Below are 14,399 nucleotides of genomic sequence, written 5' to 3' on the forward strand. Positions count from 1 at the left end.
ATACCAATATTTCCACAATAATTAGCTCACGGCTCAATCACAATGTGTACAAGAATCTCAATAATGAAAAAATAAATGAGAAATGCTCAATAAGAAAAGATATCTCAAAAATCAACAACTTCAACCTTAATGTGATAATAACTTTCACAATCTCAACGTCAATAATCCAACAAGAAGATAATTCCCACGAAATAATAACTTCAAGTAAGAGTAATACAAAATAAGTGCTAAAGTAACAACTTCAACTAAAGCATATAAGAACAAATATAACAAAGTAAGAGATAGAACAAGTGCTAAGAATGTCAAATAAAGCATGTAAGAGTATATTAACACATGCAATAATAGATTAACAATGAAAGATATAACACGTTATGACAATTCAATTAAAGGCAAGGAAAGATTCTAAATATTCAAAACCGATCAAGTACCACATATAGCCCGTGTACACATTCGTCACCTCGTGTAAGTGTCTTCCACATAACAAAAATAGTAAAATCAACCCAAATCCAAAGGGGTTGTTCCCTTACACAAAGTTAGGCAAGATACTTTACCTCAACTAGGTCAAATCAACCCTCGAAAGTAGCTTTTTGTCACGCCTTTAGTCATTAACTAAGTACACGTGCAGCACTTGACAACTTGCTCACGATCTTGCACAACTTGATCGTGTTCTTGCTATGCCCAGTCAGTCTTACAACACTCAAGACCGCTAAGAATATGGTAGAAAGAACACAAGAGAATTGTTAAAGGAAGTTTTGTATTAGAGAGAACTTGAATTGTTTGCTAGGTGAATTACAAATGAATGTCCCCCTTTATATACTAGTCTCCTAGGGGCTAGTGTGTAAATATTAATTATTACAAAAGTCCTTAATATTTACAAGATAAGGGCTTTCCCTACAATTCTCTACAAGCCTAGAAGAATCCAAGGACATTCCTAGCAAATCCATAAGGATATAGGGTCTTCCTAAGGAAATGTCCACACTTCTCTAGAATCTTCTCACAAATGCTAGCCTTCCTCTTTTGTAAGCTTCCACATGGCATTAATATATTCCAAATGGCGTCTATGTGGCATGATGATATGGCGGGTCATCACACTCTCCCCCACCTAATATTGCGACGACCGCAGTGCAATGCTACTGCATAAACTCTTGGATCTTATCTTTGAATTTTCACAAGTATTCATATCGTTCCCACATGGCCTCCTCCGATGATTTCCCTTTCTAATGGAATAGGAGCATAGTGGTGGCTTTTTTCCCTTGTTTTTGCATGGCCTGGTAATATATTATAGCCTCAATCTCCCGATCATGTGAGGTGGTGATAGTAATAGGTGCTCGACTTGATTGGTCTCAACTAGGATCATCCTTATCTTCATGATATGGCTTAAGCATGCTGGCATAGAAGACAGAGTAGATCTTAAGATACGGTGGAATTTTAAGCTTGTATGAGATCTTGCCTACCTTGGTGATGATCTTAAATGGCCCCTCATACTTGCGAATCAGATTCTGATGCATGCCCTGTAGTGCCTTGAAATATCTTGGGTTAAACTTCACTATGACCATGACCCCAACTCTATAATATGTGGGATGTTGCTTGCGGTCCGCAACTTCTTCATCTTCTTAGATGCCTTATTCAAGTAGGACTTAGCAGTGTCAAGCTGCTCCTCCCATCCTTTTGTCATATGATAAGCCCCCAACTCTTTCCCTTGAACACAACTGGTAATAAATGTGGAGTTTGTGGTTGTTGGCCTGTGGATAACTCAAATGGTGTCCGCCTCATGGACTCACTCCATTGTAAGCTATAAGAAAATTTGGCGATGTCTAGGAGCCTTGACCAATCTTTCTGATGCACGCTTACATAATGTCTTAAGTAGGATTCTAGTAAGGCATTGACTCGTTCCATTTGTCCATCCCTCTGTGGGTGGAAACTAGTGGGAAAGTGCTGCTCCGTGCCAAGTATGTCGAACAACTCTCTCCAAAGGTTTCCACTAAAACGGGGGTCTCGATCACTGATAATATGCCCTTGTTTTCCCCAATACTTCACCACGTTCATAAAGAATAGCCTGTGGCTTCCTTGGTTATGCAACCTGGCGAGGGGGTATAAAGGCGACATATTTAGAAATTATATCCATGACCACCATAATAATACCATAACCATCGGACTTTGGTAGGCAAGTGATAAAATCCATAGACACGCTCTCCCATGGATGCTCTGCAACTGGTAGTGGCTACAAAAGTCCTCTGGGCTGTTGTTTCTCAACCTTGTCCTGCTGACATACAAGAGAAGTCTACACATAACATTTTATATCATCTCGCATGCGTGGCCAATACTAGACTTACTCAACCAAGGCCCTGGTGCGATGTTGGCCTGGATGACCAGCCCATAATGTGTCATAACTCTCCCTTATGATTTGTCGTTTAATGTCTCCAAACTTAGGCATGTAGACCCACCAACCCGTGGTAAGCAATAGGCCATCTTCTACCCAAAAACATCTCATTTTGCCCTGGTTGGCTAACTCGATAAGTTGTTTGGCTGCTAGATCATGTTGCATGCCTTGTTTTATAGCCTCGCGAATGTCCCAACTTGCTGAAGTGATGGTAGTAAGCTCGCCTATCCAGTTCAAGGCATCGGCTACAACGTAAACTTTTCCCAGCTTGTACTCCAGCACATAATCAAACTCGGCCAAGAAATCCTGCCACCTAGCCTGTTTTGGTGTGAGCTTCTTTTGCGTCTCAAAGTAGCTAGTAGCCATATTGTTAGTCCTGACAATATCGCCATGTTCGAAGGCAATGCACAATGATAGTCATCTCTTTCTCTTGCACCGTGTAACGCTGCTCCATCTCATTTAACTTGTGGCTCTCAAATGCTATGGGGTGCTTATCCTGCATCAGGACACCCCCAATAGCAAAGTCTTAGGCATCTGTGTGCACCTCAACTGTCTTAGAAAAATCAGGTAAATCCAAGACTGGCACCTTTAGGATAGCTACCTTAAGGCCTTCCAACACCTTTTGACAATGCTATTTCCAAGCCCATGGCTTATTCTTCTTTAGCAACTCAGTCAATGGGCGGCCTTTGCTGAGTACCCCCTAATGAACCGACGATAGTAGTTAACAAGGTCAAGGAAGGATCTCAAGTGAATTATCTTTATAGGTGTCTTCCACTCTTGGATAGCACGCACCTTAGCCTCGTACATGCGTAGCTCACATTGCTAATCACATGGCCTAATAAGTGCACGTTTGATTGTGCAAACTTGCATTTCTTCCTGTTGATATGTAGCTCTTTCTCCCGCAAGACTTGGAAAAACTTCCTTAAGTGCTCCATATGCTCCTCCAAGGTGTTGTTGTAGATGACTATGTCATCTAGGTAGACTACCACGAACTGATCAAGGTAGGGATGGATAATCTTGTTCACAAGGTTGCAAATGTGGCCAGTGCATTGGATAAATTGAAGGGCATCACCAACTACCCCAAGGCTCCATATCTCGTCACACATGTTGTCTTTGGCTCATCTCATTCCGCAATGCGAACCCTATAGTAGCCCTTGCGAAGATTAACCTTGGTAAGGTACTTGGCTTTCCCATGTCTATCGAACAAGTCAACAATGAGCGGGATTGGGTACTTATTCTTCAATGTGACCTTATTAAGTGCTTGGTAGTCTATACACAAGTGCAACAATCCATTCTTTTTTCTTCTGGAACAATACTAGCGCACTGAAAGGTGCCTTTGATGGGTAAATTTGACCAGCATCCAGCAACCCTTTCAATTGTTTCTTGATCTCCTCTAGCTCGGGCGGTGCCATACGATATGGGGAGAATGCAGGTGGCTTAGACCTTGCTTCCAACTCAATCTTGTGATCCACCTCTTGCCTAGGCGGAAAGTGCTTAGGCAACTTCTCGGGCATGAAATCTTTGTTTTCCTCAAGCAACTTCTCTATGCAAGGCGGTTGTGTCTCTTGAAAACCATTGGCTTCCTTCAGACTTACACTGGTTGCCACGAACATCGGCTCCCCCTTCTTCATCCCTTTGACAACTTGCATAGCCGAAAGTTGTGCTTGGCTCTGTTTGTATGGCATTGTCACTGTGGGTACCATTCAAGATCCTTCTCGCTCCATAACAAAGAGATGTTGGAGGTAGGGGTCAATCAAAGTATGACAATGTCTAAAGAACTGTTGCCCTAGTATGATGTCAAAGATGTCCATAGAGGTTATGGTAAAGTTTTCCATACCTTTCCAAGCTCCCAATTTGATACCAACTCCATTAGCTACCCCACAAGCATCTTGTACCTCAAAATTCACGGTCTTGACTTGAGAGTTAGTTGGAGCAAGATTTAATTCTAGTCTCTTTGCGGCACCCTCAGTCACGAAATTATGAGTTGCTCCAATATCCACCATTTCACGAGCGGGCTTGTTATTGATGGTATGATCCACGTATTGATTGCCATTCTCTGTAGGTTGGATAGCTTGCTTCGTGACAGTACCACATAATCTAATCATACCTAACTGTGCGGTTCCCAAATGTTCACCTTGCAACTTTTCCTTCCATTCACAAACCATGGCGCTGAGGCTCTTTAGCTTGGGGCTATTCTTGAAGCCATGCAGTCCTCCGTATATGTATCATCCCTTCTTCTCGGCCTACGCCATCTTCTCAGCGTATCCCTGACGGCCACTCGACTTTTCAAATTCTTAAGTCTTGGAGTATTGATGTTGTATCTCATTGCCTTTTCCACGGTCTCTCCCACCTTTGACACTGTTAACCTTTGACTCCTTGCTTTTGCCTTAGTCATGCTTGTCATGCTTGAAATTCATCAATGATCTGGCCTCCACTATGGCTTGGTCTATATCCGCGACTTGCCAGTGTTGCAACTCTTGCTTAGCCTAATTTTCCAACCCGTCCATGAAGAGAAACAACAAGTCATCATTGGTCAGGTTGGGGATTAGAAGCATAAGGGTAGTGAACTCCTTGACATAGTCACGTAGGCTCCATGTTTGCTTCAACTCCCTAAGCTTGCACCTTCCCTCGTACAAGACATTTTTTGAAAAACCCGTTGCTTGAACTTGGATTTGAACTTGTCCCGCGTGCTAATAGTACAAAGATCATCTTCCATCTCCACCATAGCATAGTAGTCTCCCAGAGGTACAACACGGCAATGTTGATCTTGGCCTCGTCGTCCCTTACTTTTCTATGCCAAAAGTAGTTCTCCAAGTACCAAAGGAAGTTTTCCACTTCTTATGCATCACGAACACCTTTGAACATCGGGGGTTTGGGAGCCTCGATCTTGGTCTCCCTCATAAACACAACATTGCGGCTGCCTAAGTCACACCAGCATCAACATGCTCCTTGAGTGACTCTATCTTTGCCTTCACAGCATCGATAGTACTCAAAGCCTCCATGAGTCTGCACTCTAAGGCAGTGATGGTTTGCCTTAGTTCCATCTCGATCTGTGTAAGTCCCTCCAAACATTTCGAATACTCTCAATCTCTTCAAGAGTGTGCCCCTCTAAAATACTAAGGGTGACTTCCACATTCCCCAAGCGTTAGACAAAGATCTCCATGGCATTCATCCCCGCGTTCATCATCATCACCCACTCTATATTGAGCGAGACGTCCTCGGGCAGGACCTCCACTTCATCCTCGCTTGCCTCAGTGGAAGATGGTTATTGGGATGTAAGCCTCTCGTTTGGTATAATCTCGGGTAGCACATCCTAGCTCTTGTTGGGGTATTCCTCTTTTTGTTGCAGCCCTTCCTGTCAGCAGCATCCTGGATGACATCGGCTTGGGTATTGGCAGCGTTAATTTCTCCGTCGTTCACCATCCCCTTAGTTGAAACCTTCGCTTTGATACCAAGTTGTCACGTCCTTAGTCGTTAACTAAGTACACGTGCAGATATTGACAACTCGCTCATGATCTTGCACAACTTCCTCACATTCTTGCTATGCCAAGTTAGTCTTACTACACTCAAGATCGCTAAGAGAATGGTAGAAAGAACACAAGAGAATTGTTAAAGGAAGCTTTGTATTAGAGAGAACTTGAATCGTTTGCTTGGTGAATTACAAATGAATGCTCCCTTTTATATACTAGTCTCCTAGGGGATAGTGTGTATATATTAATTGTTACACAAGTCCTTAATATTTACTAGATAAGGGCTTTCTCTAGAATTCTCTACAAGCCTAGAAGATTCCAAGGACTTTCCTAGCAAATCCATAAGGATCTAGGGTCTTCCTAAGGAAATATCCATACTTCTCTAGAATTTTCTCATAAATGCTAGCCTTTCTCTTATGTAAGCTTCCATATGGAATTAACATATGACACCTATGTGGCAAGATGATGTGGCGGTTCATCACATTTTTCCCTAAAATATGCCTCAACAAGACTCAAATCTGACAAAAAAGGACATAATATTATCAAACAATGCAAGGAAAATCGATTACAATAGATAAAGCTATGATCTTTACACATATCTTAAAAAGTTAAGCCTGGGCCCGCCTAGTCAAAACCCGGGTCCAAGGGTAGATTCCGACAGCCCATAATACCACGAGTACATATATGTGATTAGTCTTCAAATCCGAGTCCAAATCGACTCTCAAAAATTAAATATTCATTTTTCAAAACTTTGGCAAAATTTCTAATTTTCCTCTTTGATTCTCATAAATGTGATATTAAATCTAATATATAATCTTGAAATATAGTTGTAAATTAAGTAGAATCATTTACTCAATAATTGTTGATGAAAATATCCTCTCCAAATCGCCTTCTACCGAGTATATGGTTTTAAAATATGAAAAATGAGGCCTAATTCCCGACTCCCAGCCTTTTAATCAGTTGCGGCAATGACGAACCCTGACAACCTCTTCAGAAGTCGCAATTGCGAAGCTGACTTCCTTCTTAAGAGAGCCCAAGTGGTCGCAAATGCAACCCCAACCCAGTCCTGTGCTGACATCACAATTGTGAAGGGAAAAGTCGCATTTGTAACATCTGACTACCCCTGCCCACTTTGCAATTGCGAGGCTGGCGCTCGCAATTGTGACATCGGAGCACCAGCACACCAGCAAATCCTATTTCAATTCAAAGCCATTCTGAAATGCGTTGATACTCATTCGATCCCTCGGGGATCCAAACCAAACATCCACACAAGTCTAAATATATCATACAACTCACTCGTGTGATCAAAACATTAAAATAACATCATAACTACAAACTGGACATCAAAAACCATGAATTTCAAAAAACCTTCAAGAACTTCTAGAATTGCAACCAACCGTCCGAATCCTATCAAATCAACTTCAAATGACACCAAATTTTGCAAACAAGTTGTAAAGATCATAAAGGACTTATTTCAACTCCCAAAACCAAATTCTAAACCAGATAACCAAAAGTCAACCTACGATCAAAATTGGAAAAACTTTAAAACCTCAAATTGCCAATATTCGGCAAAATAACACAAATCAATCTATGGACCTCCGAATTAGATTTTGGGCATACGCCCAAGTTCAAAATCACAATACGAATCTATCCGAGCCATCAAAACGCTGTTCCAGGGTCGTTTCCATAAATGGTAAACATTGGTCAATATTTCTAACTTAACTTTCTAAGCCAAGAACCAAAGGATCCAAATCAACTCGAAATCTTCCCAGAATGAAACTAACCAACCCACAAGTCATAAAACTACAAATGCACATATGTGAAGCACCAAAAGGGAAAACGGGGATCAAATACACAAAACGACCGTTCAGGTCGTAACATATTAAAAAGGAGTTGTATTATTCATAAACAATTGCATATTTCAAAGCATAATGAAAAGTTGATTTATATCTCAAGTTGTTTAACACATGTATAAGTAATAAGGTTACAATACTATTTTATACCGAACATGAAAATGAAAAGTCATCTTCAGTAATATAAAAATATAAGAGGGCCCTCTTTTATATCAAAGCCTAAATGACATTAATTAAAAATAGAGAATTTAGCCTCAAACAAGGCTACGAAATTTCATATAGATAGCAAAAAATATCTAAGAATCGAAAAATATTATCAAGCAAAAAATTCCTCCTTAGAGGAAAATTAAGCAAGAAAATGAACATGCATAATTGTCTTTTGACATTACGCAAAAAAGCCCATCAGAAACTGTCTTAAAAGCAAAAGAAAGTAGTTTTTATAGGTTAGTTCTTGAACACAGGGAAGCAACTTGAAAAGGTGAAGAAACTTGAGAAGGTGAAGCATCAACTTAAGGAGGATCAACTAGAAGGGCCAGGGTCTACGGAAGCGATTCAGTGTACTCATCCATGCATTCCTCATTTGGTAAGTATAGGTCCAACCTATCTCCAAAAGAATTATCTTCGGGGGAAGAAACATAACTTGTTAGGATGCTTCAATTACTTCCTCAACCTTTTCTAATTGTTGAAGCTTAATATGTTGGGTTACTTCAAAAGACTCATTAAGAGTTTCCTTCAACATGTCGCAACGAGTATGTAACGCCCAGCTTACGTCCATCCTGGACTGAATCTCAGGATCTTCGTACTTCTCCTTTAAACCCTAATTTTTAGCGCAAAGGTTGATATTTTCCTCTTCGAAATCATCAAATGAGGTTCTCAAGGGATTAAAAGATATTTCAATAAATCTCACCTTATCCATCGAAGCACGAAGATCTTTTCTGGCGAGCGTGTTCTCTTGAACCCATTGGCCCGCTGCACCTCTTTTTGATCAACATGTTCTTTTAAACTCCTAACCTTTTTAAAAGCCCTAGAGTGTTGTTCAACAAAATTTACTTCCACTTCGTCCATCTTTCCTTCTTTTTATTTTACTTCCATCTTGCTATTGCTAGATCTGTGATTACTATTTTGACTTCTTGTTGGAGAGAATCCTTTCTCGATACAAAATTTCTTTCTCAATTTTAAGAATTTCAAATCAGGCTTTCCAGTCACCAGCCTTCACGATTAACTCAGTAGTATGATTCTTGAACCATAACATTCTTTTCATGAACATTGCACAAGTCAAAGTAACCCGTAGCATTAAAATGAGATTAAAATATTTTTCAAATTCGGGATTTAAAAAAAGAATAGAAGGAAAAAGATATATACCTTTTCTTATCGAGGGGGCCAATAAGATTTTTCAACCCAGAGGTAGCCCGGTCAGGATGACTTAGGAGATTGATCTCTCAGGAACTTCTATTACAACTTGGTGCATTTACTCATTTTTTGAAGGACCAGCCTCATCCTGAGCAAGGACATTAAGGACATTGGTACATGGGAAGAAGGAAGCATGGGAACTAAAGTTCAATTTTCACTAACAAAGGTGGAAGGGTGGTCGTCACCATCATAACCACCGAAATTGGTATTAAATAAATCCCCAAATAGACACCGCAGTCGACACTTTAAAATCATCCTCAACTTCCACAAATAGAGATTTCTCGGGTTCATCAACAAGTTGAAGCTGAGTTTCAAAAGGGTTGATTTGGGGATTGCTCCGGTCTGCCTTTGATTCAGCATGCTTTCTCTTGATCTACACCTCTTCTTAATAAGGGTAACCGATTCTTCTTTATTCTCTTCGGAGTCACGAATTTCCTTGCTCTTTCTTTTCAATACAGCTAACATCAAAATATGTTTTTGGGCCTCATTACCCCCGAGTCTAACTACCGGAACAGTAGGTTGAAATCCTCGAATTCCAAATCTTACCGGACCATGTCAAATTATTCTATTTGGAAAGGAAACATAAATTATTTAACGGAAGTAGAAAGATAGATCATCGTGAGTTTTCACTCTCCATCAAAAAGTCTCGGAGATATATCTCCATGTTTTTTAATCTAGAGGCTGAAGATAACATCTGCTCTACCCAGGCATGAAAATCTGCAGCTTCTCCATTTACCTCCATAACGACAAAGAAATATTTATACAATCATTACGGGTAAAAAAAAAGAGTTTATGAATATTACGAGGATAATTCCACGCATCAGGAAAATGGAGAGCACCTGGCTCAATCAACTCTTGTGTAGGAACAACCATGAACCTATTGTACCACCCTCTATCTCAATCATTTTCGGGGTCAACAATCATTCGTTTTTCTACTAGATGTAAAAATCTAGTACCAAAAATTTTGGAAGAGTAAAGATAAAGGAGGTGACAACGAGTGAAATTCACCAAAAACTAAATTTGATTAAAGCGGAGGAAGACATAACTCTCATACTCCCAGGCCAATTTGTGCTAGACAAACATTGAAGTGATGATAAAATTCCTCTCTAACCAGATCAATTGGAGGCTAAAACCCGAGGTTAAACTGATGCGTATATACAAATGAATAACCTTTACGATAACAAGTTACTCTTTCATCTTCACAAGGAGCCTCCACACGGAAATCCTCTCTCCACTGGCAATCTTTTCGAATGATAGGAAGATGACCTTGTTTAATAACGGGAGGGTAATTCTCTATGGGGTCACTATGCCACCTTTCTTTACCCATCTTCATAATCCATTCAGCGCAATCAACAACAAAATTAAACTGCTTAAGGATAATTCAAGTCACAAGTAGTTCAGCCAAAGGTAAAATACGTATCCTTTTATTTGCTCTTGGAACTATTTTTAGAGGAAGATCGGGTAACAGAAATCCCTCTACAGCACTAGGAACCATTCTGCTTGAAATGGAGGCTAGGATACGAAGCCTTCCTCCTCTTATAGACCTAGTTGTTTAACCAAAAATTGGGATTTCGGTCAAAGCTTATTTTAGAAGAACCCGGGTTACTGATAATCAAATAAAAATAAGAATAATTGAAAAATAATAACTGAATATGATGCAAAGTAAACCAATGTATTCCAATAGTATTTCGTGTCCTTACAAATGACCAATCTTCTCCTTTTATAGCTATCTCTAGGTAATACGTTTTGTTTCTGCCATAATAGAGTCATTATTGACAATTAATGGCATTTAATGGCCTGTAACGTTATAATTGGTAATCATATTTGATTCACTACATATTCCTTAACGTTTTCCGTATTTAATGTCCAATAATACGTATCTATACCTCTTTTACTATCAGATTCATTCTCTTTAATCATAAAGAGGTTCGAGTGTCTATCTTTTTGAACATCTGCCCGTGCCTATTGAAGCTCGTGCCTCTTTGATCATTCTTTGCCACCTATCCTCATTTGACTGGTCCACGTGTCATGACGTGTCATCTTACAATAAATTCCATATATGAACTTAATTTTACCCAATACACTAGTAGCGTAGTATCTAGTAACTCGTCAACTGTGATAGTGAAGGAAGGATTCAGGATATGAAGAAGCATACGGAATAGAGTCTTGGGGGCATGATTGAAGTGAGTAAAGTAAAGAAGCCAGCAAGGAGAGAAGATGAGAAGGTTTAAAGAGTAATACGAAGATAAAGAAATTTTGGATTATTTCTCTTCGAAGGCATAGAGCCATCATTGCCTAGGAAACCACCGTAAATTCCAGAGCCAATCACATAGCATCACGTGTTAAATGCAAGAGATGCACGATGTTTCGCTTCTGTAGCACCCAACTGGAATTTTGGGCGGAAAAGACAAATATTCTGTTAATTCGCGCCATAATACTCTTTACCACATCCCGAATAATTTTTCAGAAAGTAGGAGGATTATCCATATTGATAAAAACTAAACTACCGGGTGGACAAATTAAGGCCTAATCAAGGCCTGACATATATAGAGGTTAACAAAGCAAGGTCATACAGTACCGGAGGCAGAAGTACCGTAACTACTGAAATCATATCCATCAGTGCCGGAACCGGCATGAAAGATCACCCGAGAGTGTAAAAGGAAGGAAGGTCAGTCAAAATCCCAAATAAATGGAGCGATTATTGATCCCACTGGATCCCTTGAATAGATTATGTATTAATTAACAAAGCGGGGATCATTTTGCAAAGTAAACGACATTATTAGTAACATTTACTTTCAAATAAAAGGAATATAGCTAGTACTTAATTATTACGTATACTACTATGAATTTTCAACGAAACTTCGTCTCGATATTATGACACATCTCCAGAAGAAATACTTGTTTGGTGATGCCAACAATCGGTGAGCTTTTACAATGTCAACGCTCTGACACTATAAATATTGCCGTGGCCTTCCCTACCAAGAACCACAATCACATTAAGTTTTCTGCTTAGCTTCTTCTCTTCAGCTTTTGTCATAAATATTTCTCCAAACAGCTTCTTTTGTGGGGTGAGAAATATATAGAATGGCTAATACTGAAGGTCCCATTGGCAGCTCTGTTCATGGTTTAACTGGCAAAGAACAAACATTTGCCTTCTCTGTGTCATCTCAACCTCACCCCTCCGATAATAATGACACAGCTACCAAATTTTCTTTGCCAGTCGATTCAGAACACAAAGCAAAAACTCTGAAAATCTTCTCATTTGCACAACCCCATATGAGATCCTTTCATCTTGCTTGGATCTCCTTCTTCACCTGTTTGATCTCCACTTTTGCTGCAGCTCCACTGGTTCCCATAATTAGGGACAATCTTGATTTGACAAGATCAGACATTGGCAATGCTGGTGTTGCTTCTGTTTCTGGCAGCATTTTCTCTAGGCTTGTCATGGGTGTACTCTGTGACTTAATAGGGCCAAGATATGGCTGTGCCTTTGTCAATCTGTTAACAGCCCCTGTTGTTTTCTCAGTTGCTTTTGTGTCATCAGCTGAGGGATACGTAGCTGTTCGGTTCATGATTGGAGTTTCACTGGCAACATTTGTGTCATGCCAATATTGGACGAGTACCATGTTTAATGGGCAGATTATTGGGCTTGTTAATGGTGTTGCAGCTGGGTGGGGAGACATGGGAGGTGGTGCCACTCAACTTCTTATGCCTTTCCTTTTCCACATAATTCAACTAACTGGAGCAACTCCATTCACTGCCTGGCGTATTGCCTTTTTCATACCTGGATGGCTTCATATCATCGTTGGGGTTATGGTCTTGATTCTTGGCCAAGACTTGCCAGATGGTAATCTTAGTGCTCTCCAAAAGAGAGGTGATGTACACAAGGATAAATTTTCTAAGGTTAGTTATTTTATAAATTATCTCATTCCTTAATTATATTAGAAAAAACACACACATATATATAGCTGACCGACTTTCATGTTTAGATATTTTGGTTTGCAGTGACAAATTATAGGACATGGATCTTTTTTTTCATCTACGGATTTTCTATGGGAGTTCAACTTTGCATGAACAATGTCATCGTAGAGTACTTTTACGACAGGTAATTCATAGCCTATCAATACAAGTTAGAACTAACTTCCTTAGCTTGAGACTCATAATAACAAATAAATTAATATATGTACAGGTTCAATTTAAAGCTTCACACAGCAGGAGTTATAGCTGCAACATATGGCATGATCAACTTTGTGGCTCGTCCTTTTGGCGGATATGCTTCTGATTTAGCAGCACGAAAATTTGGGATGAGAGGAAGGCTATGGATCTTGTGGATAGTGCAAACATTTGGAGGAGTATTCTGTGTTTGGCTTGGCAAAGCAGAAACCCTTCCCACAGCCATTGTGGCCATGATCTTGTTCTCCGTTGGAGCTCAAGCTGCATGTGGTGCTACCTATGGTGTCATCCCTTTCGTGTCGCGAAGATCACTAGGCTTAATCTCTGGATTAACTGGTGCTGGAGGCAACTTTGGAGGTGGATTAACACAGTTGGTTTTCTTCTCAACAACAAAATTTTCTACAGCGACGGGGCTAACTTGGATGGGGTTCATGGCTGTGGCTTGTACTGTCCCTGTAGCTTTTATTCATTTTCCACAGTGGGGAAGTATGTTTCTTCCAGCTTCTAAAGATAAAAAGTACAATGAAGAACACTATTATTGTTCAGAATGGACTGATGATGAGAAACAAAAAGGACTCCACCATGGAAGTATTAAATTTGCAGAGAATAGCCGATCTGAACGTGGAAGAAAGCACATAATTTCCTCAGCTGTTACCCCACCTAATTCTACTCCAGTCCACGTTTGATGAAAAATAATGTATAATAGTGACTTGTGATTGGTTGCAATTTATACGAGCTCAGCTCAGCTATAAGCATGCAATCATGAATCTATTATGAGTAGTTTATATATGTACTGATCTGCGCTTTGTCATATATCCTTTTTTCGTAAGTAACTACTACCTCCGTTTCATATTAAATGAGGTAGTTTGACTCGGCAAGGAGTTTACCAAAAAAAAAAAAAGACTTTAGAAACGTGAGGTCTTAAAAGCTTAAGGGATAAAAAATTTGTGGGGCATGACATTTGTGTGGCTATAAAAGCTTCTCTTTAAGAATAAATGGGTAAAATAAAAGAGTTTAAAGTTGAATTATTTCCAAATTTAGAAATGTGTCATTTATTTTGGAAGAGACTAAAAAGGAAAATACCTCATTTAGTATGAAACGGAGGGAGTACTA

The 14,399-nt window shown here is 39.7% G+C and overlaps 3 protein-coding genes across 3 annotated transcripts; 1 reads left to right on the forward strand and 2 right to left on the reverse strand.

Annotated features, from left to right (window-relative positions):
• Window positions 1-2,329: 2,329 nt before the first annotated feature.
• Window positions 2,330-2,746, reverse strand: LOC138886112 (uncharacterized). The gene has a single exon (XM_070167145.1). The coding sequence runs from the start codon at window positions 2,744-2,746 to the stop codon at window positions 2,330-2,332; it is 417 nt and encodes a 138-aa protein (XP_070023246.1).
• Window positions 2,747-3,633: 887 nt separating this feature from the next.
• Window positions 3,634-4,545, reverse strand: LOC138886113 (uncharacterized). The gene is made up of 2 exons (XM_070167146.1): window positions 4,218-4,545; window positions 3,634-4,070 (listed from the first exon to the last, which is right to left on the reverse strand). The coding sequence occupies exons 1-2, from the start codon at window positions 4,543-4,545 to the stop codon at window positions 3,634-3,636; spliced, it is 765 nt and encodes a 254-aa protein (XP_070023247.1).
• Window positions 4,546-9,104: 4,559 nt separating this feature from the next.
• On the forward strand, window positions 9,105-14,090 carry LOC104243002 (high affinity nitrate transporter 2.4-like). The gene is made up of 3 exons (XM_009798117.2): window positions 9,105-13,016; window positions 13,103-13,218; window positions 13,303-14,090. Exons 1-3 carry the CDS (start codon window positions 12,198-12,200, stop codon window positions 13,970-13,972), a joined length of 1,605 nt encoding a protein of 534 aa, XP_009796419.1. The 5' UTR covers window positions 9,105-12,197; the 3' UTR covers window positions 13,973-14,090.
• The last annotated feature ends 309 nt before the right edge of the window (window positions 14,091-14,399 follow it).

The sequence above is a fragment of the Nicotiana sylvestris genome, chromosome 2, assembly GCF_000393655.2.
Source record: "Nicotiana sylvestris chromosome 2, ASM39365v2, whole genome shotgun sequence".
Taxonomy (NCBI): Eukaryota; Viridiplantae; Streptophyta; class Magnoliopsida; order Solanales; family Solanaceae; genus Nicotiana; species Nicotiana sylvestris.